Source organism: Narcine bancroftii, chromosome 13, assembly GCF_036971445.1.
Source record: "Narcine bancroftii isolate sNarBan1 chromosome 13, sNarBan1.hap1, whole genome shotgun sequence".
NCBI lineage: Eukaryota > Metazoa > Chordata > Chondrichthyes > Torpediniformes > Narcinidae > Narcine > Narcine bancroftii.
Window position 1 is genome coordinate 31,299,087 of NC_091481.1, and position 21,490 is coordinate 31,320,576.

General features: G+C 42.2%; 1 protein-coding gene across 4 annotated transcripts in view; it reads right to left on the reverse strand.

Moving 5' to 3' along the window:
- Nucleotides 1-21,490, reverse strand: part of LOC138747868 (phosphatidylinositol 3-kinase C2 domain-containing subunit gamma-like) — a 179,118-nt gene that overhangs the window by 92,805 nt on the left and 64,823 nt on the right. For all 4 annotated transcript variants that reach the window (XM_069907455.1, XM_069907456.1, XM_069907457.1 and 1 more), the window contains exons 11-16: nt 20,150-20,354; nt 17,403-17,528; nt 15,844-16,005; nt 14,440-14,515; nt 6,313-6,446; nt 2,068-2,259 (exon numbers count right to left, since the gene is read on the reverse strand). In XM_069907455.1, the coding sequence (XP_069763556.1) occupies nt 2,068-2,259; nt 6,313-6,446; nt 14,440-14,515; nt 15,844-16,005; nt 17,403-17,528; nt 20,150-20,354 (895 nt within the window). The remainder of the gene's footprint in view (nt 1-2,067; nt 2,260-6,312; nt 6,447-14,439; nt 14,516-15,843; nt 16,006-17,402; nt 17,529-20,149; nt 20,355-21,490) is intronic.

Below are 21,490 nucleotides of genomic sequence, written 5' to 3' on the forward strand. Positions count from 1 at the left end.
GGATCTGGGACCCTGATGATAACCTCTTCCTACTGCTACCTTGGGGAAGAAGGCACAGAACCCTAAAGGCCAGCACCTCTAGATTAAAGAACAGTTTCTGTCTGGCGGGTGTCAAGCTCTGGAACACCCTCACCCCCACCTTTTTATTTACACTGGCTGCAGTGTAAAGTAAGAATATTGTTGGATAAGTATATTGTACAATGTATTTCACAATAAACTCTATCATTATCATCAGTCAGAAATAATCACAAATCTTTCAAGTAGGCTTCCGTTATTTTTGTCCTACAATCTGCATTAGAATCAAAAGAATCCCAAACTTTTCACACGCCTCGTCTCAAGCAGGGTCTGAGAAGCCTGTCTGCACCTGTCACTGGACTTCTAATGGTGACCCTTGTAGGGCAAGGTGAGGGATTTAGCCCCTGTGTTAAATCAATACTGGATATACTTCAAATTCGGAGAGCGTGCATGGAGATCCGTTTTAATGATTAACATTAATTTTTGATGGGCAGTTCTAAAATTTTAATTAAAGTTTAATTTATTTACAACATGGTAGAGTCTGATTCTAGCTCACAAAACTGCCTAATTACGCCCAATTAACCAACCAAGCCTGTCCGTTTTTGAAATTTGGGAGGAAGCTGGAGCACCCGGAGAAATCCAATGCAGGTCATGTGAAGAACGTACAAACCCCTGACAGACAGATTCGAACGTGAATGTAATGGCATTGCACTCAGTCAGTGCAACATTAATCCAATTAGTGCCTCTACGGTAATGGCAGCAATGGTGCAGACCTGGGAGAGCAGGAAGCAGAGACACATAGCTCCTCTGAAGGGTCCTACTGCCTGGATGTGTGTATCCCTCAAGTTTTAAACAGCCTTTAGGAAGGGTGGACAGTTCTGTGCCCAATATGACAGGAGATCATGAGGGGTGCAGGGACTGGGGAAACAGTGGATTGACGCAGGACGCCAGAGCGGGAGAACACTACCCCTCCTGCTGTGAAGGAGAAGCCTGGGAGAGGACCTTGCAGCGAAGGTGAACGCAGCAGCAAACCAGTGAGCAGTTTGGTGGCAGAAGGACTCAAACCAGGCCATGGGTCTTGAGATTGGGATCCGTGAAGGTACCGATGGCGAGAAGGGCTCCCGAGGGGCTTTGGGTGTTTAGCAGCTTCTTGATTAATAATGGAGATTCAGACCCAAGAGCTCAGGTTCACTGCTGGAACGGACAGCAGGGCATGAGGCTGGAGATATTACAGGAGTGCAGGACGCAAATCCACGGACACTTGGTGTCCTTGAAGGGTCCAGGGCATTTTGGCAGCCTCATTTGGTTCCCTATCATTTTGGCTTTCAGAGTTGGGCATCCATAATTTGGCACCGGAGATTTTGCCACCTGTTATTTAACGCTGGGCATTTTGCTGCCCACAGTTTGGTGCTGGACGAACAGCTTGGTGGATTTCACCACGGGGTGAGGAGAGTGCAGAGATGCTACAGTGGAGAGATAGGAGTGTGGAGATGTAACCGCAGGGAGAGAGGAGTGTGGAGATGGATCTGCGGGAAGAGCTGAGATGTAACTGCAGGGAGACAGAAGTACGGAGATATTACCGCGGGGAGAGGCTAATTAATTAATCAATCAAATTAATTAATTAATACAATTGATAATATTATATTCATTGTTTAGGTTGGTGCCAAAATGTCCTAGGGCTACAAAAGCCTTGTTGTTTTTGTCGCCAAAGTGTCTGGCAGCCAAAATATCTGATGCCAAACTGCGGACTGCAAAATGTCTGATTCCCGTCCTTGAAAGGACTCTCTTTTGCCTCTCTTTTCCTTATTGGTGGATTACTGATGTCTCTTTGTGTGTCTTTACAGTCGGCAAAAGGTAACGAGCTTTGTCTGTTCTGGACATGACAATAAATGGATCTGAATCTGGGAGCCACCAGACACATGGTTGGATCCAATCCATTGATTCTGGCACCAAAAGAACTCAAACATAATCCACAGGAATAAAGACTAACAGCTCTGTGAAGTGTAAAGATCAAAGGAGGAAAATCCACCAATGGATACTCCAGACTCCTACCTTGGAAGTAAAAGTCCCAGTGACTCCAAAGGGTTTGTTGAAAAGCTCCACGTTTTGAGCACAGCATAGATCTCAGACAGAGAGGCCAAGTCCCTGATGAGCATACTGCCCAGTAAGAGGGGAAGGAAGCAGTTGGAGCTGTTACAGAATGAACGTTTTGCCCAGAGCAGCTCCTTCTCGTTTTTTTCAATCCTGTAAAACATAAATTGAGGTTCAAAACATTCAGACCTGGCACTCCAGAAGTGGATTAATTTTCTTGTTATGGACAACAAATCCAAATGTTCTCTGACATCGTACCTCAGCTCTGAATCGACTTTATGTGCAAGCAGTTGCCTGGCCTTTTATTTTTCTCAGAGGTGCATCCAATCATCTCCCACGTAAGAGTTTCAAAATCAATCTCAATTAACATCACAATTATGAGCAGGTTTGTTTCTCAGATACTGAATCTTTTTGATAACTTGTGGCACATGATTTGAGTATTGCTTTTTAATTGTAAGAACAAGCCGGAGGACTTAGGTGTAAATTTAGAATATAGAAGTAAATGTTGCAAAGCACAGTGGTGGGAAGGTAATTTAAAGGGAAGCTCCTCCATCCATTAAAGACAGTGGTTTTCAAACATTTTCTTTCCATTCACATTCCACCTTAAGCAATCCCTATGCCACCGGTGCTCTGTGATTAGTATGGGATTGCTTAAGGTGATATATGAGTGGGGAAGGGAAGGTTGAGAATCTCTATTTTAATCGTACCTAATTGACTCGATATGTGCACGGTTTCATAACTCCAAAGGAAATGGGCTAATGACAATTTTTCTCAAGCAAAATATTTAAGTAACAAATGGGTCTTGAGCAGTGATTCTCAACCTTCCCTTCCCACTCACATCCCCACCTTGTGCAATCCCTTACTAATCACAGAGCACCAATGGCATAGGGATTGCTTAAGGTGGAATGCAAATTTAGGGGCAGTTTGAAAACCACTGCAGCAAATAACCCTGGCAAGATAATATTGACATATTCTCTGCCCATATATTTTATCTGTTCTTTGCTTACCGCAGGACAAGTTTTCTGCGCCAGTTGTGTCTACTGCCAAAGAACATTATTTGATTTTCTGGGCTTATCATTAAACTGGCAGGGTTGTTATGTAACTTTGGAAAGCTTCTTTTAAAAGGTTAAAAAAAAGGACAGAACAGTTGTGTCCAAGCAACTAGCATTCTTGCTTGCAATAAAATAGGGAAAAATGCTCACTGACCAAACATTTGGAGAGAATAGGTAGTTCTCCTTGAGAACAGTAATTTCCTCAATGACATGGATTATCTTACAGAGTTATCACCTCGAGTCATATGGCCCAGGCCCATCAGCTATCTAAGTCTGTGCTGCCTTCTGGGCCCCATTTCCAACCATGCCACTTTATTTAATTTGATTGAATTAATGTAACATGGCTACAGGTCCTTCTGAACCAGGAGTGTGTGCCACCCAAATATATCCATGTTGCCAATTAATTGACTATCCCCGTCCATCTTTGGAAGGTGGGGGGAAGCCAGAGGCACCCAGAGGAAAAACATGCAGACATGGGGAGAACATACATACTCCTTAAAGGCAAGATCAGATTTGAACCAGGAATGCTGGCGTTACAATATTGTGCAAACCATTACCCTAATGGTTAGTGTAGCAGTTAGTGCCATGCCGTTACAGTGCCAGCACCTTGTACAGCACCTGGTGTTCCTCGGTGATCTCCCCTCCAAGTACTGACCAGTCCTTAGCCTGCTTAGCTTTTGAGATCAGACAACCTCAGGAGTATTCAGGCTTTTGTGTAGTTTATTTATACCGCACATTTAAAACAACTCACGATGACAAAGCGCTGTACAGATCATAAATCACATCTCAACTTAAGCAGCTATTTAAAGTGCAGTACAAAATGGGTACCCAAGGTACAGAATTGTACATTCAACATGGTGGCAATCAGCAATCACCTCAAAACGTTTGCGAATAAAAATACGCCAACCTGGATTTAAAAGAGTTAGGGACTGATTTAATGGACAGAGGAATATCGTTCCATAGTTTGGGGACTGATATCGCAAAGGCACAATCTCCCTGGAGTTTGTGATTTGAGCACGGAACAACCTTGTGCCCTAAATTGGCCAATCAGAGGGCCTTGAAGTGGAGTAGGACATTAAGAAATCGGTTATGTAAGAGGGGGCTAGTCCATTAAGGGCTTTGTAAACAAACTGGACCACTTTAAAATCTATTGTGAGCCGTACTGGTAGCCAGTTGAAGGAAGTCAGAATAGGGGGGGTCAGGAGCCTTGCTGCAGCATTCTCCACCAGTTGCAGACAGGATATTGATGACTGATTCTCATATACAAAGAGTTAGAGTAGTCCAGCCTAGGTGTTGACTAATAAGGTGATTTATTTATCTGATAAGGATTTTTTTCCTCTCTTCACCAAACAGCTTCAATTTTGGTAGTGGTTTAGATTTTCTTTTTTATTACTGTAATATAATATGTTTGATTGAGAATGCGGAGTACCTTGGATGAACTGGTATGATCCAAGTGCAATGTATTTTGTTTTACTTTTAATATTTATCTTTAAGTACTCTGTATTTTTCAATGTGGTATTTCAATTTCGATTAAAATATTGAAAAATAAAGAAACAGACACCCCTGCAACTTCCAAGAGAGATGAAGTTTGAATGCTATTGGAACGGTGTTGTGACCAGAGATTCCCCAGCGATTTTAATCCTGCCACCTCAGGCCCGACAATCTGGAATCATATACCGATGGAGAATCTCATTAGTGAGACAGATTGTGAATTAAAACTCAGTAAAAGTTGCCCTGGGTAAGAAGATAATTATCTGGATGTGTTGGCAATTATAGGACTAAAAAAAAGTTATGTCAGGTGATTGCCAAGACATCCTGATAATTATGTTCTCAGCCAGGACACTGTTTAATCTGAGTTTTGGTTTTAGAAACGGAATTTACCATGCCATTTCAAATTTCTTTGCATATCAAATTGTTTTGGAGTGTCGGTCCCATCTGAACCACAGTGCACAGAATTACAAAAAGTCACAATTTGCTGAGGTACTCCAAAATGACCTGCACTTCCCCTCTATCGAATACCAATAAACTGATATTTGATTATCCAAAATCCTCATTTATCTGACAATTTTTCGGAGCCGAACTGACCGCACAGGTTGAAAAAATAGATTCGCTCGACATGAAATTAAAACGACGATTTTCCTCGTTTCAATATCTCCCTCCCCTCTCTTTCCATCTCTTCTTCACCTTCCCCTATTGACCTTTCTTTCCAACTCTCCCTCTCAAAATGTATGCCACTGTATCCCAGCTGCAAGCGGTCAGAAGAATCCTTTGTCCCGGCGTCATCCAGGAAAGCAGCCTCCTGGGAGCAGAGGGGACGTCGGGCCTCCAGGCAGGAGTGGGGATGTCGGGCCTCCGGGCAGGTGTGGGGACGTTGGGCCTCCGGGCAGGAGTGGGGACGTCGGGCTCCCGGCAGGAGCGGAGCCTTGGTGGGGAGGTTTTGGTCATCGACAGTGGCCAGCAATTTTTTTTGGCGAGAATTAAATGTTATTTGAATGCTTAAAAAGCTTTCCCTTATTGTTTGTTGTTGTTTAAACACTGTTACAAGTGATCTGCTGTTGCTACTGGACAGTTTTTTAAAAAATGACCAGTCATCTGAAGAAAAAAAAACATTTATCCACCTAGGCCCAGTCCCGACCATTTCTGATAATTGGAGTCGAACTGTGCCTTCTTTGGCAAATCACCTCATTTCTAACAACTTCCTGTACCACTTGGCCCGACTCCCACTCTAGCAAGTTTCCACTGTGTACATTTGAATAAAAACATTTTGTAGTCTCCTGCCCTTCATAAAAATGGGATCCATTACTTCCCCGGTAATGTTCACTGCTTTTACCTCTGCTATAATGTTATTGAAGGGTCACAAAGGTTTTTTTTATCTTAGACAAAACATCAAACTGCATTACTTCTATGGTATATCTGTTGATTTTTAAACATCTAGTGTAAACTCAATGCTTGCACATTTTGAAATTCACATTTTATTGGCCTGTTCTCTTGTTTTACTTACTTAACCTCAACTACGAAGTGTGCTAACTTTAAGCCCGTGCTTCACTGTCCTTCAACACTCTCTTATCATCCAATGTCCAATGTCCAAGCACTGCAGAAATCTTGTCATGGTGAGATCCCGAAAAGGCTTTTCTTGCACATGAGAAAGACTTACAAAAGTAGGGAATGTTTTTGCTGGATGTTTGCAATCTGTTTTCTGGAAACTTCATCAATATCACCGACATACTGGCTGCAAGTTACAGGAACAGGCCGAGAATAAGTGACCAGGAGAGTGTCTGGGAAATCTATCTGCAATTGAAATGAAATACATTATCCACAGTTTGACAAAATTAATATTGGATAATCTTGCACTTCAATGCCAAGAAAAATAGATCAGGTAAATAAACTGTTATATGTGCAACTGCGGGCAGAACAATCGGGTTATTTTAACTATTCACGTTTGCAACGTGCATGCAACGCTATGAGATGCATGTGGCCATACGGAGAAACATGCCTGATTTACACAGCACCAGCTTCTTTCTTTTGTACAAATCCCATATTTCTGTTTTTACATACCTATTCCTTCAATATCTCTTTCAAGAATAATTAAATCACATTTTTGAGATCAGTAATCAACTTCACATCATTTGCTAACTCTGGATTTGGATCTCCTCTAATCTGATGCTTCGTTTAAGATTGCAGACACTAATTTCTAATTTACCGATCATCAGAAATCACACACCTCTGTCCACTTCATCTATTTGACAGAGTTTGGTCAAATCTACTACTGGGCTTTCTAGGTATGATGGAATATCACTTCAGGTGATATAATCTTTTCCTGTAACCCATCTGACTAATTTCCAGTGAGGGTTTATAGATTTGTTCCCAGTGAAAGATCAAAGGAGCATTTGTACTAATTTATCACTCAACATACACCCTCTATCACATCTGTTCTATGAAAAACACGCTATGAAAGCAATTCTGTTGAAAAGTCTACTGATTACAAAATGTCTTTGTACTCACTTTACTTCATTAAACCTTGAGAGCATAGCCAAGATATTGAATTGTTTTGCAAACAGGAATTTTACTGTCTTGCCTAAATAGGAATTTAACTATTGACGTGATCACTGATTGACTTCATTAAGTTCTGGACTGGGCAAGTTGCACGCTACATTATCGATTTATTTTGGTACCAAATTGACCAGTTCTTCATCTGAGTCAGGCACTAAACTACAATTTTCTTGCTGTCCTTGGCCAGCAGTGACTCCACACTAGGGGTTGTTTGCACAGATGCAATTTTCCCCTCTTCCGCTAAATCTTGACTGTGAGGGTAATCTGGGGAGGGGACAGTACATTAAGTCTTGGGAGTAAATGCCATCTTGGAAGTTCCATACCTGATTCCTTAGAGGTTGAGATTGAATCCCCAAGCACACAAACACCTTGCACAGATTCACACTGAACACCCTACACATGCATGCACACGCACACACACAGACAGTAGCCCCTATGCACACACACACCACGCACACACACACACACACACACACACACACACATAAAATACACAGTAATATACATATAGATATCATTTAAAATAACTATGCAAATATTTTGGGCTGATTCACTTGGTTACAGGACACTGTTCATCAATCTCACATCCTGCAGGATAAACTCCCAGCCTGGCGGTCCTTATATTGATGCTTCTGTACCACCTTCTTGATGGCAGTGGGTCAAAAATACAGTGCATTGGATGGAAAGGGTCTTGTATAATTCTTTGAGCTCTTTTCAAGCAACGCTCCTTGTAAATGTCATCAATAGAGGAAAAGGAGACCCCATTGGCAGCTACCAAGCCACGCCATGATGCAGCTGGACAGGACATGGTCAGATGTGCTCCTGTAAAATGCTGTCAAGATTGGGGCTGGTATCCTTGCCCTCTTTAACCCCCTTAAGGGTTAATAGGCTTTGCTGCGGCTTTTTTATGAGAAAGGTGTGTTCCATCTGTTCTATATCTAACCCCTAAACTTATCCAAGAACTGAGTAATTTGGTCCTATTTTCAAGGGGCAGCAACAGGATTTTACCCCAATGGTTTTATTTAAATATTGTTACAGTCATACTTTTGCAATGGCTACAGCAAAGTGAGAAGAATAATTAGAGAGGGAGATTACTTTGGGGATTCTTAAGGTAAGATATTCACTTGCTCATTGGTGCAATGCTAGACATTTCCTCTCATTGCTCATAGGCCACATTCTGGTTCACCAAAACATGGAAATAAAATTGATGTTGAATTTTAAGTTCTAAGCCAATACAAGATTTTTTTTTTAGGAACTTTGCAGTTCATCTGAGGGAAATTGTCAGTAGAATAACAGATGCCTGGAAGAATTTCTTCATGATAGGGTTATCGACTGATGCAGAATGAAAGCAGGCCCTTCAGCACCTGCTTACCCCAATCGTGTTTCGCTCCTCAGATTCCTATCAATTCCCACAAACTCACTTTTACAGTGGGCACAATTTACAGAGGTTTATTAACTTGCAAGTCTTTAGGATGGTAGGGGAAACAGGACCACCCAGAGGAAACCCACAAACTCACGGGGTGATCAGTATATAGACAACACCTGAACAATTGGAGCAGGGATGCTGGATCTCTGCTAGGTCCTGTCCATGGTTTTGATCTGATTTTATCAATAATCCCATTAACCCCATTGGCAGTTTAACACAAAACATAGAGGTCCCAACATTCATTGATCTGCTATATTTAATGGATGGGGTGCAAGGTATGAATGGTCTTCCACCTGCTTTACACTCCTGGTGAATTGAGAAGTTGTTCATATTTAAAGAGACAAGCGTTGATGCAAAGTAAAGCGACCGTGGCTGTGCAGGTTGGGGAGTGGCTTTCAACATCTCTGGAAGGAGAATTCAAAGGGTAAAGTGGACTTCCTCATCTGAGTTTCATAAAAACAGGTCATATGTTGGAACCAGATTAACAAATAAAAAGTCAAAACAGAATGAGGGGTGAATAAAAAATTGGGTCCATTGGAGGAGTAATGTAATGAAACTGGAACATCTGCTGTGATTGTAGTCCAATGCACAAGACCCTTAGAGAAACTCAACAGGCCATGCAGTGTCTACAGGAAGCAAAGGGTAACTAGTGTTTTGGACCTGAGCCCTTCATCAAGGTGCAAGAACAAAGCAAGCAGGTGCCAGAAGATAAAAAAAAAAGGTGGTGGGGGGGGGGGGGGTGGTAGGCAGATGAGGAGAGGAGGAATGAAGGAGAAGGGGAGGAAGGAAATGCACACTTATACCTGCCTGACCACCATTCATGGCCCAAAACAGTCCCCAAACCGCAACACCACTTGTGGTCTACAGGGATAATCCACAGCATCTGGTGCACCCGTAGTGGCCTCCTCTACAGTGGAGAGACTGGACGCAAAAATGGGAGATCATTATGCTGAGCACCCTCATTCTGTCCACTCCAAAAATGAGGATCTCCCAGTGGCCAACTATTTCAATTCCACACACCATTCCCACACCGACATGTCTGCCCATGTCCTCATGCATTGCCAAACCGAGAACACTGGCAAATCAGAGGAACAAATCCTAACATTCTGTCTTGGCACCCTCCAACTAGATGCCATTAACATTGACCTCCAGTTTCCATTAGGCCCTTCACACACACACACACACACACACACACACACACACACACACACACACACACACACACACACACACACACACACACACACACACACACACACACACACACACTCCTTTCCTTTAGCTCCTCAACCCCTTCCCTTTCTATTCAGAGAGCTACCTGCACCTTGTCTCACCTCAACTATTTTCTGTTCTTCCCCTCCCATGTGTATCCAACTATGACATCTTGCCTGTTGGCCTGCACACCTCCCCCTGCCCCTTCTCCCCTCCACCAACCTTTTTGTTCAGGCACTGTCTGCTTTTTGCTCATACCTTCATGAAGGGTTCAGGCCCGAAACTTTGGTTCTATCCCTTTGCTTCCTATCGATACTGCATGACCTGTTGATTTTCTCCAGCAATTTTGTCTATTGCAGGAGTATTCATCTTTATGTTGAGAATGATTCAATGGGTCAAAGAGGCTGTTGTCATGACTATAACTCGATAAAAATGATAGGAAAAATGGCATTAAGAACTTTCTACAATTAACTATACAATTGATCAGATTGGTGACAAAGAGCAGCAGTAATCATTGAGGATCCACACCACCCAGTACATGCTCTGTTCTCACTGCTGCCATCAGGAAAGAGGTATGGGTGCCACCAGACTCGCACCACCCGGTTCAGGAACAGCCATCAGACTCCTCAATGACAAACTCCATCAGGGACTCATTTAAGGACTCTTTTTCTCTCTGTGTTGCACAGGTTGATTTCATTTCTTGTTTACACCTATGTTGAGTATAGTTTTTTTGCACCCACTAGTAAGTGTTAGTTCTGCCTGGCCCGCAGGGAAAAAAGAATCTCAGGGTTGTATGTGATGTTATGTATGTACTCTGACAATAAATCAGAAATCTGATCTTAGCCCTCACTGCTTCTTTGTCTGCCAAATGGACAGATATGACAGTATTGTTTATTTGCTGCCTCCTCCCATCCCAGAAATAATGAGACACAAGTGGTCTATGGTTCAGTTGAGTGGAAGAGGAAGTTTGAGGATTCAAACAGCTTTCCTCTAAAGCTTGGGGACACTATCTTCCTCCGACATGAGGCTGTAGTGAATGTCATCAACCTATTAGAAAACTCTGCAAAGTAAAGGCAATTTCATTCAGACTCTTCAATGGGTGCATAGGATACACTCCACTATTTTTGTGCGATATTTGCAGTGCAGAAGGCTGTTGAGATGTTGGCTTTCATTGTTAGAAGGATTGAGTTTCGGAGCAGGGAAGTCATACTGCAGATGTACAGGGTACTGGGGAGACCACATCTGCAATACTCCATGCAGCTCTGTTCTCTTTACTTAAGGAAGGGTGGACAGGGGTCCATCCCCCTTATCCATGGTTTCGATTTCCGTTACCCACGGTCCGAAAATGGAAGGCAGGTTCCTTTCCACCACAACATCAATTTTACCACTGGCTTCAAGTAACCCTTATTTTACTTAATAATGGGCTCAAAATGCAAGAGTCATGATGCTGCCACAGAGAAGTTGTAAAGTGCTTCCTTTAAGTGAAAAAGTGAAAGTTCTTGACTTTATAGGGAGGTTGCTAAGATCTTTGGTAAGGACGTATCATCTATCTGGGAAATTGTGAAAAAGGACAAAGAAATTCATGCCAATTTTGCTGTCACACCTCAGACTGCTAAAGTTATGGCCACAGTGCGTGATAAGTGCTTAGTTAGGATTGAAAAATCATTAAATTTGTGGGTGGAAGACAATGACAGAAAACGCGTTTCAATTGACAGTAACATTTGCATCAGAAAGCAAGATTTTCGCAATGGATCCCTTAAAATGAGTGATACCAAGCCATTTATTGCAGGTAAGGGATGGTTACACAGATTTGCGAATAGATTTGGACTGAAAAATATAAAAATTACTGGAGAGTCTGCCGATGAAGAAGCTGCTGTCGCATTTATTGAGGTTGATTGAGGAGAAACCACACCATCTTCAATTGCGATGAAACTAGGCTGTTCTGGAAGTAGATACCCAATAGAACCTACATTCATAAAAATGCACTAGGGCATAAAACATGGAAGGACAGATTAACTCTGGTACTATGTGGCAATGCTGCAGGGCATATGACAAAGCCAGGCCTAGAGTACAAAGCAAAGAACCCACGCGCTCCCAAAAACAAAAACAAAAATTATCTGCCCATGTAATGGCAACATAATCAAAATGGGTGGGTGACAGCCATTTTGTTTTTGGAATGGTTTCACCAATGCTTTATCCCAGAAACGAGAAAGTACTTGGAAGAGGATGGGTTTGAATTTAAAGTCCTATTAATAATAGACAATGCATCTGGCCAGCCTGACTTTTTTTGCTATGAAAATGAAAATGTCGTGGTTGTATTTTTTCCTCCAGATACAACCTGATTGCTTCAGCCCCTCGACCAGGGTATCATTCAGTGCGTCAAGGCCACATACACCCACCTGGTATTTGATCACATTTGATCAGCAATTGCTGCAGACCTTAATTTTGACATCATCCAATGCTAGAAATCATTTACTTTTGCTGGACACAATAACATTCATCAAAGCTGCAGTGGATGAATTAAAACCAGAAACTGTAAATGCCTGCTGGGAGAACTTATGGAGTGAAGTCATGAATGATTTTAAAGGCTTCCAGGGGATTGATGGAGAAGTTCAGAAAATCATTCACTCAAGCAGGACAAGTCGGTGGAGAAGGATTTGTCAATATGCTTGATGAAGAAGTGGAAGAATATATTGAAGCCCAATGAGAAGTGTTAACAAATGAGGAATTGGAAGAACTTATTAAGTCATCTACAGAGGAAGATGAAGAAGAAGAACCAGCAATGTGAACATTACAGAAATGTGCCGGAAGTGTTTCAACTTGCACAGACATTAAAGGATAAAGTTATGGAATACAATCCTCGGATGGAACACGGCATTAAAGTCACCTGTATGATCACCGAAGGATTACAACCTCTGCAGCAACATTTTGATAAGTTAAAAAGAAAGAGACAACAATTTCCGATCACAATGTTCTTCCAAAGGATTTCAGCAAAAAAACCTTCAACTATTGAGAGAAACCACATTTACATAACTTATATTACAGTATATTGCTATAATTCTTCTATTTTAGTATTAGTTATTATTGTTAATCTATTATTGGGCCTAATTTATAAATTAAACTTTATCATAGATGTGTATGTATAGGGAAAAAAATAGTTTATGTAGGGTTCTATCCACGCTTTCAGGCATCTGCTGGGTGGGGGGGGGGGGGGATCCTTGGAATTATCCCACAGATAAGGGGGAACTATTGTTCTAGCTTTGGAGGCAGTGCAGAGGAGGTTCATTCGGATGATTTCAGAGTTGAGAGGGGTTAGCCTATGAGTAGAGATTGAGTCACTTGGGACTATTTGTGGAATTTAGGTGAAAGTGATATTTCTTATAGAAATACATAAAATTAAGAAAGGCATACAGTATATAAGATAGAGGTAGGTCAGTTGTTTCCATTGGTAGGGGAGACCAGAACCAAGGGACATTCAAAATTCAGGATAATAGATTTAGATGAGGAGGAACTGCTTTTCCCAGAGGGCAATGAATTATGGGATTTTCTGCCCATTGAAGCAGTAGAGACTACCTTAGTGAATATAGTTAGGACAAGGTTGGATAGAATTTTACAAAGTCAGGGAATAAAGGGACATGGAAAAAATGCAGGTAGCTGGAGCCCATCATCAGATCAGCCATGATCTCATTGAAAGGTAGAGTAAGGCTTGACAGGCCGGATGACCGACTCCTGCTTCTATTTCTTATGATCTTATGTTCGACGGCTCAGAAGTCCAAAAGCAGCAAGAGATGCACAGTGGGGACCTCATTTTGTTCTCATTCACTCTGTGTCAATAATCATTGACTCTTTGTGTTTTGACTACGAGCCTGGAGCTGACGTGGACATTTACCCCCTCCATAAATCTTTGTCCGCGAAGCCAAGCCAAAGAAAATAATTTGTGATGGATCTGGCGAGACTGTTAATCTGCACCCGACTGTTTGCCCAGACTTTCACGCTGGTAAATTCTCTTGCTACTCCAGCAATTTTTCTCCATGCCATATATTTCACACATGTGAGTTATTTCACATACCACTCCCCCCCTCCACCCTCACCCATCAACACCTGCCGAGTTGGATATTGTCACAAAGTTCATTTCCTTGTTGGCCCTGAGAGGACTGGTAAACGGAGCCATCACATTGACAACATTCGAATTCAAGCACCAGCTCTTTCGATGCTGGGACTTGGCTTAAACTTTTTCACATAGGTGAAAGTTAATGAATTGTTTGAGTAGGACAATATTCAATGATCTCACCCCTGAGCGTCTAGTGGTGCAGTCTCTCATTCATTTGCCTGATTGTCAGGCAATGAATCCAGCCAATAATTCAGAACATTCAAAGCATAGAAACTGCTCAAATAAAGCATGATTTTAATTTAATTATTGAAGAGCATTTGTCTCTCACCATTCCCTGAGCTGCCATCATTACTGAAAGTATAAAGGAAACTTCAATGTGACTTAGTTCTTCTCAACTCTAGTAACCAAGCCACAAGTTGCATTATATACTCTAACGGTGTTACAACTGAATATTGCATTGTACATATTGCAACACTGCTTACCTGTAAGGTTAAAATGTCTGCTTGGCTGACATTAACTGGAATAAGACACAACAGTTTTGTACTGTGGATCAAAGTTCTGTTTGAAAAGAAGGAACGTAGCATGTATTATTAATCAGACTGAACAAATGATGGCCATGCTTTATTCTGCATCAAGCAATTTAATATAAGCTTCTCTGAACTGCTGAGACTTGCATTGTCTATATTCTTTTAATCAGGCGCAAGGGACAAATTTAGTCAGGATTTGAATGAGAAATGTTTCCTCACCAGAAAGGAGACTGAGTCAGACACAAAATATTTACCCGTATTTGTCCTGGGAAATACACCAACCTCACTGGAGTGTTGGTCTATTTTGGGCTTGCTTTAATGTGCTGCTGCTCTTTGCAGAAATTGTGTTTACTTGTTCTGGTAAGGGCTGGGAGCAACAAAGAGGAAATTTCCCAGCTGAAAATTTGAGGTCCAAGAACTCTGAAGAGATTTGGCATGTCGTCGCAAACCGTTGGGAGTACACTGAGTGGTCCATCATCGCCAGGTTTGGAAACTCATCAAGGTACAAAAGGGCTCAGGCCTGAAATGTTGGTTACCCTTTACTTCCTATCGGTGTTGCGTGACCTGGCGACTTTCTCCAGTCCACCATCTGCAGGCTTCCTTGTTTGAAATCTCCATGTTCAAGAACAGCTGTTTGGCTCTTGAAGCTCCTCATACTTCAGGACTACAAAAAGGACCTGCCTACATTACTGAAACCTCACTAATATTTTTTGAACTAACTACACCAGTGAATATTCATATATCTATGATTTCTTGTCTTGGCATGTTATGGTAATTTGATTCATACTCTTCCAGTTGGTGTATCTTAGATATCTGTCCAGCTGGAGCAAGAATTTCACTCCATCTGTAAATTAAACCTCTGCGTATGATAATAAACACACATACATACTAAATAATTAAAAGGAAGTTGGACATTTGCTTGCAGGGCCAGGTGTGAGAGTGCGAGTGGGATCCATCGAGTGGATTACTTTCATGTGGAAGACATATTAATATAATGGAGAGAATAGGTGATAGTAAAAATAATGAACCATGAAGCAATTAAATCAAGTAATTATTTTGGCAAAAGCAAATGCCTCAGTCAGAGAAACAGAACTCTACCCTGAAATATTGATGAGGTACTAAATACAAAGAAAGAATTTAGTGAACAATGCAGAGAAAAAAAACCAGATTGAATTGTGAGAAAGCAGGAAAAGAAGGAAGTTTAATCTGGGAATAGGTAGCAGTCTGAGTTTGGCTCCAAGAAAACCCTCTGATAACATGCTTATGATTGACTAGGACAGCGATCATGAAATTCGATGCCTTCTAAGAAATCCACGGTGCACGGCAGGAGACGAGTCACCTCCAATTTTGTGAACTTACTGTTGAGAGCTGTAGAGAGCCATGGATGCACTTGCTAAAGTTTCAGCGTTTTTAGAGAACTTGTTGGCTTGCTGGATGCCAGCGGTGACACGGAACCCATGCAGCACCAGATTGAGTGTCGCCTCACACGGCAATTGCCTGATCTCGAAGGGCATGCATATTCTGAAATGGAAACACCCAAGTTAGAAAACAATTTGTCTTTTATTCCAAATTTATTCTTAGTACAGGCTTTTGCTGAAGCTTTTATTTCGGAGTTGTCCCTGCGAAGGTGGTGGTCATAATGATGCCCACTTCTTTTAGTTGTATTCAGTGAGGAGAACCAGGAGATATCCTGGCAATAATGTCTGCATATAATTGGTTTCCCACAATCTTGACAGCAGTAAGGGTTTGTAAATTATTAATGCCTTAAAGCTCCCCTCACAATTAAATTTTAAATTTAAATAGATAGCATGGCAACAGGCCCTTTCAGCCCATAAGCCCATGCCACTGAATTACACCCAATTGATCTACAAGCCCCCGGTACGATTTGAATTGTGGGAGGAAACCACAGCACTTAGAGGAAACTCATGAAGATGCAGGGAAATCGTATAAACTCCTTAAAGACAGAATGGGATTTGAAACCCAGTCCCGATCGCTACCTAACCTCCAAAAACCTCATGATGATGCGACATCCGGTAATCTAATGGGGCAGAATTTCAATTCACAGTTTGATATAACCTGCAAAATACAGTTCCAACACGATATAAATTTAAACATGACCCAAACCAAAGGACAGACCTCAAGGTCCATCTCTCTCTGTCAGAATTGAGTGTCAAAGGCTTTGCATTACAATTTCTGTATATTTTGGCATATGTCAGCCTTCAGATAAGTTGGGTCCCCATTTTCAGCCTATTTTCATGGTTTTATCATATATCAGGCATATAAATTGACCCCCAATTTTTGCAAGGAATGTGCCAGAGAGTCCCAGCAACAACCCAAAATTTGTTACCACACCAAGTAATAAATCAGTAAATTAAGCAAGCAAGTAAAAAAAGTTAAAAAAAACACCTTTGCTTCTGGCTGGGAAGATGCCAAATGGCGCTGGGTCTAACTTTTCAGCATTAGCTATAGCCGGAATTGACAACTGCGACTCTATTCTCAACCTCGGGTGCGATGCAGTCCACAATGAGAAAGTTACCTCGCCGCCGATGTGCTTGGTGCAGGAAACTTGGCTATGTGTTGGCTCGGGGAGAAGCGGAGGCCTCGGGCCCCTGGGCAGAAGCGGAGGCCTCGGGCTCTACAGTTGTAAAATGTCTGGGTGGACTATGGCAGCACCTGGCGGTGGGGAGGTGTCGGGGAGTGGCAGCAGGCGGGTGCTTTCAGGATTGTCTTATAAGCTGAATCTATGTCAAACGGATTTTTTTTTTGTTGTATTTAAGGTCTAATTTTTGTATCTGGCGTATAAGTTAACCCCTGATGTTTGAGTTTCAAAGCTTGACTTATACCCCAAAATATACTGTAATTTTTCAATGACAATGAGCAGCTGCAAGGTTACAATAATTCCAACAAACATTACCTACCTCTGGTTCCATCTGGCAATGTGGAAAAGGGTAGGTTTCGTGATGGAAACCTTCTCTGTTTTAATCCGTGGGCACAGTTCTTCACCTCCGTATTTTAATGAACAAGTTATAAATAAGTTCTCATAGCTACATCAGGAAGGAGAAAATAAAACAAAGCATTAATCCTTGGCATTCTTGATTTGGCAATGTCCCAAAGTTTAGCTGTCAATGGCAGAGGTGCAATTAAATTAACGATGTGATTTTTTTTTAAAGGACATAGGAACCAAATGCATTAAGAGAAGAAAACCTACAATAAGATTGATGGAGTTGACAGTACTTTGCACATTTCACATTATTATCGTGTTATTTATTGAGGGTCGATTTCCATTATTTCCATTGCCTTGGAAACTAATAGGATAAAGCTCTGCTTGGCTTTTGAGTGGAATAAATACAAATGCAAGAAGGAAAGCAAAAGCAAACAAATACTGGAAATATTCAGCAGGGCAGATAGGAGGAGAGAGGAACAGGTCAAGTTTTAGATTGGGGGCCTTCAGCAGCTCTGAGAAAGGACCTAAAACGCCAGCTCCTTTCACAGATGCAGAGTTAACATCAGAAGAGATCTTATCATGGGTGGGGGGGGGGGGCATTAGGGTAACTGCGGTGGGGGATGGGGAGGAGGACCAACTGACGTTCACAGACTCACTCAGCTGGGTGGGGGTGCCATACCTGCCATGAACCTCCTCCGTCTGCCATCACACCTCCCCCTCCCTCCAGCGTTTCGGAAAAGTGCGCGCGCTTATAGTGGGTGGAGATGAAACCACATGATTCATTCTGGTGATACCCCCTCTGATAGTGTCACCCGGTGCGGTCCACAACCCCCTAGTGAAGCTAGTGCAGTGAGTGGGTGGGGGCATGGCCCGCGAATGCCACCCCACGATGCCGACCCTGCACAGATGCTGCCAATGCCTTGAGTGCTCCCAGCATTTTGTGATTTTGTTTCCTATTTCCAGTATTAGCAGTTGTTTTGATTCTCAAGAAAGGCAGTGTCCAGTTTATTTTACCTTCTCCCTTTCTGCTAATTTCTCTTTATCAATCTGTTCTGTCATGCTGAGAAAAGTCAATGGAATATTGTTGCAGAATTTTGTTTTGGGAGCAATGGAAAGGAAAGGACTGTTGAAACACAAAATGATTAATAAGAAAACATTGTTTTTGGACCTTAAACAATCTCATGAAATTCCAAAGCAACTTAAAACCACGTTTGAAGTGCAGTTATTGTTGGAATGAGGGAAACACATTGTGAACAATGTGAACGTGGATTGAATTGATAATCATGACCGCCAAAAGGATCTCGACCTTTAACATTGACTATCCATTTCTTTTTAAAATTTAAACTTTAAATTTTTAAAAATTAGACATACAGGCCCTATCAGTCCACGAGCTCATGCCACCCAATTGTCTGGCAACCTCTGTAGGTTTTGAATTGTGGGAGGGAAGAGGAGCACCAGGAGGAAATCCATGAAAGTATGGGGAGATCTTACAAATTCCTTCCTGACAGTGCAGGATTCAAATCCCGGTCCCGAAGGGACAGCACTGCACTAATCATGTCGTCCTTCTCAATGGATGCGGTCTGACCCACTGAATCCCTCCAGCTTCTCATTGTTTGCTCATAGATCAACAAAGCACGCTTCTCTAATCTTTGGCAAGGTGTTCATTCTTAATAAAATTGACTAGGACACGAAAGAGAACTTCCAAACATTTCCTTAAATAATGGCATCGTTCATTTGGATCCCCTGAGTAAGTGGTTGGGGCTTCAGTTAAAGATATGGAGGTGCTGCCGGAACTGCAATTAAGGCAGTGCTGTCACTGGTGTGGACCCTGGAGAGCAGGGAGCAGAGACACAACATTGTTCCACAGGGTCTTACTGCTCAGTTGTGATTCAGATGGGCCAGTGCCGTCTTTAAATGTCTGTGGTGTTTCTTTTTTAAACATCTTGCAATCATGAAGGTCTGTGCCCGAGATGGCAGCACCTTGCTGGGCAGCATACCATGAGGGATGTAGACTCTGGGGGAGAAGTGGACTGTTGCAGAGCACCAGAAACTGGAAGACCCCCCCCCCCCCCCCCCACCACACTCACTCCCCCTCACCTCTGCATTGAGAAGAAGTGTGGGAGATGTCCATGCAGGAAGTTGACCACTGCAGTGGACCAGCGAGGGACAAATATAGATGGTGGGCTGTGGACGACTTGCAGTCAAAGGACCCATGGGAACCAGCTAATTGGCTCCAGGATTTGAGCAAGTACTGAGGGCAAAAAGGGCTCCCAAAAGGCCTTGGGAGCTGACAGCTTCCTGACTATATCAGAGGTTTGGATCTGGATCTGGGTTGCTAATAGTTTTATCGGACAGCTGCAGAGGCCGCAAGAGCGCTGGAGGCGAATCCGCGGACACACAATATCTCGGAAGGGGCTCTCTTTTGCTTTTTCTCTTATTATTAGAGATGACGGGGAATGCTCATGGTGAGTCTCTGTTTGCCTTACAGCAGAAAAGTTGAAGTATACCATGTACATTTCATTTTTTTATGTGTTATTAATGGAACCTTTGATCGAAATGTAGGCACCATTGATGGTGCACAATTCTCTCAAGCACTACGTATGGGAGTTACCCTAGAGAGCACCTTCAAGTCTCTGATGCAAGGTGCACCCATTGCCGAAAGAGTTGGAGGGTAGAAGCTCGCAGAAAATTCCTTCAGTACCATAGACCATATCAGCTTACCTCCCAGCCCAGGCACTTGGGATTCCATGCACAGCATACACATTGAAGCTGAAACCTGCAGTGATCTGCTGTGCCTCAATCACTGATAGAGGTTTTGTGGCACCAACATGGGCAACTTGATAATCAGTGTTAAAGTTGTTGCAGAAGATGTGGATAAGGTGGGAAATAGCAGCAGTCAGTTCATTGATTGCTTCTTTGAGCGTATCTGCAGTGGAGAAGTAACATTTTTCAAATATTAATTATTGATGGAAGTCTCACCGTAAATGTTAGTTTGTTGCTCATTTGCTTTTGTTAACACTGAGAAGCTTGCTTGGTCATTTTGGTGTGCAATTAAGTGGCAACAGTGCAGTGCAGGTCAGGAGTCACAGATGGGTCGGACAGACCACACGAGGACGTCAGGCTTCCTTCCCTGAAGCACTCTGTGAACCAGCAATATTCTATGGTGACGATTGCCACATTTTACACCAGTTCAAATTCAAGTTCGTAAATGGCATGGTGATATTCTCCCAGACTAACAGGCCCCATGAGGTTAACTAATTCTGTCGCAGAGTGCCGTCAGGTTTCACATTGTCTGAGGTGGTTGGTATCGGAGGCTTGCCATTTCAACCACTAAGTGCAAATACCTCAAACCTGAATGGGTTTGTTTTAACTCTGCAAAAATAAACAATTTTTTTCCCCTCAGGACAAAATATCAAGATGATCCCATCTGTCCTTGGCCCTCCTTCCCCAGAAATTTGGGGAAGGACACAGCAACTTTGCCAACATCCAAAAATAAATATTGGCAGGTTAATTCCTTGCATTGAATTCAAATGAAGGATTAATTCCTTTCCTCTATTTACAGGTGCCGATTTTACTGTTTGCTCTGAGTTTGCAATATTTGTCTTCTCTTCCTGATAATATCTGGCTTAATATGCAGAGTCCCAAAGGCAACTTTTCAATCACAGCTGAAGTGATGCTGAGAAGTATTAGGCAGAGTGAATGAAATATTAAAGGGCAAATTGACTGTAATAACCTTGCAACCAACTATCGACAAGCCCTTGAAACAGCATTGAACAAGGCTCCAACTCACTCAGGAATGATGTACAACCAGGGAAAGAAATGGAGAAAATAGATCTCAGTATATTTCCATCTTCATCTCTGACCTCAGTACTCCGGTAGACCCTAGTAGTCGATCAACTTAGAGATCGCAAGTTCAAATCCCATCAAGACAAAGTGTGAAGTAGAGTTCAATAAATATAATGATTTAAAAATAATTTTGAAATCTATGGGATTGACAAAAATACTCAAATGGTTTATGAATATCAGAAAAGGGAACCTGCCCATCACTAGCTAGTGCGACAA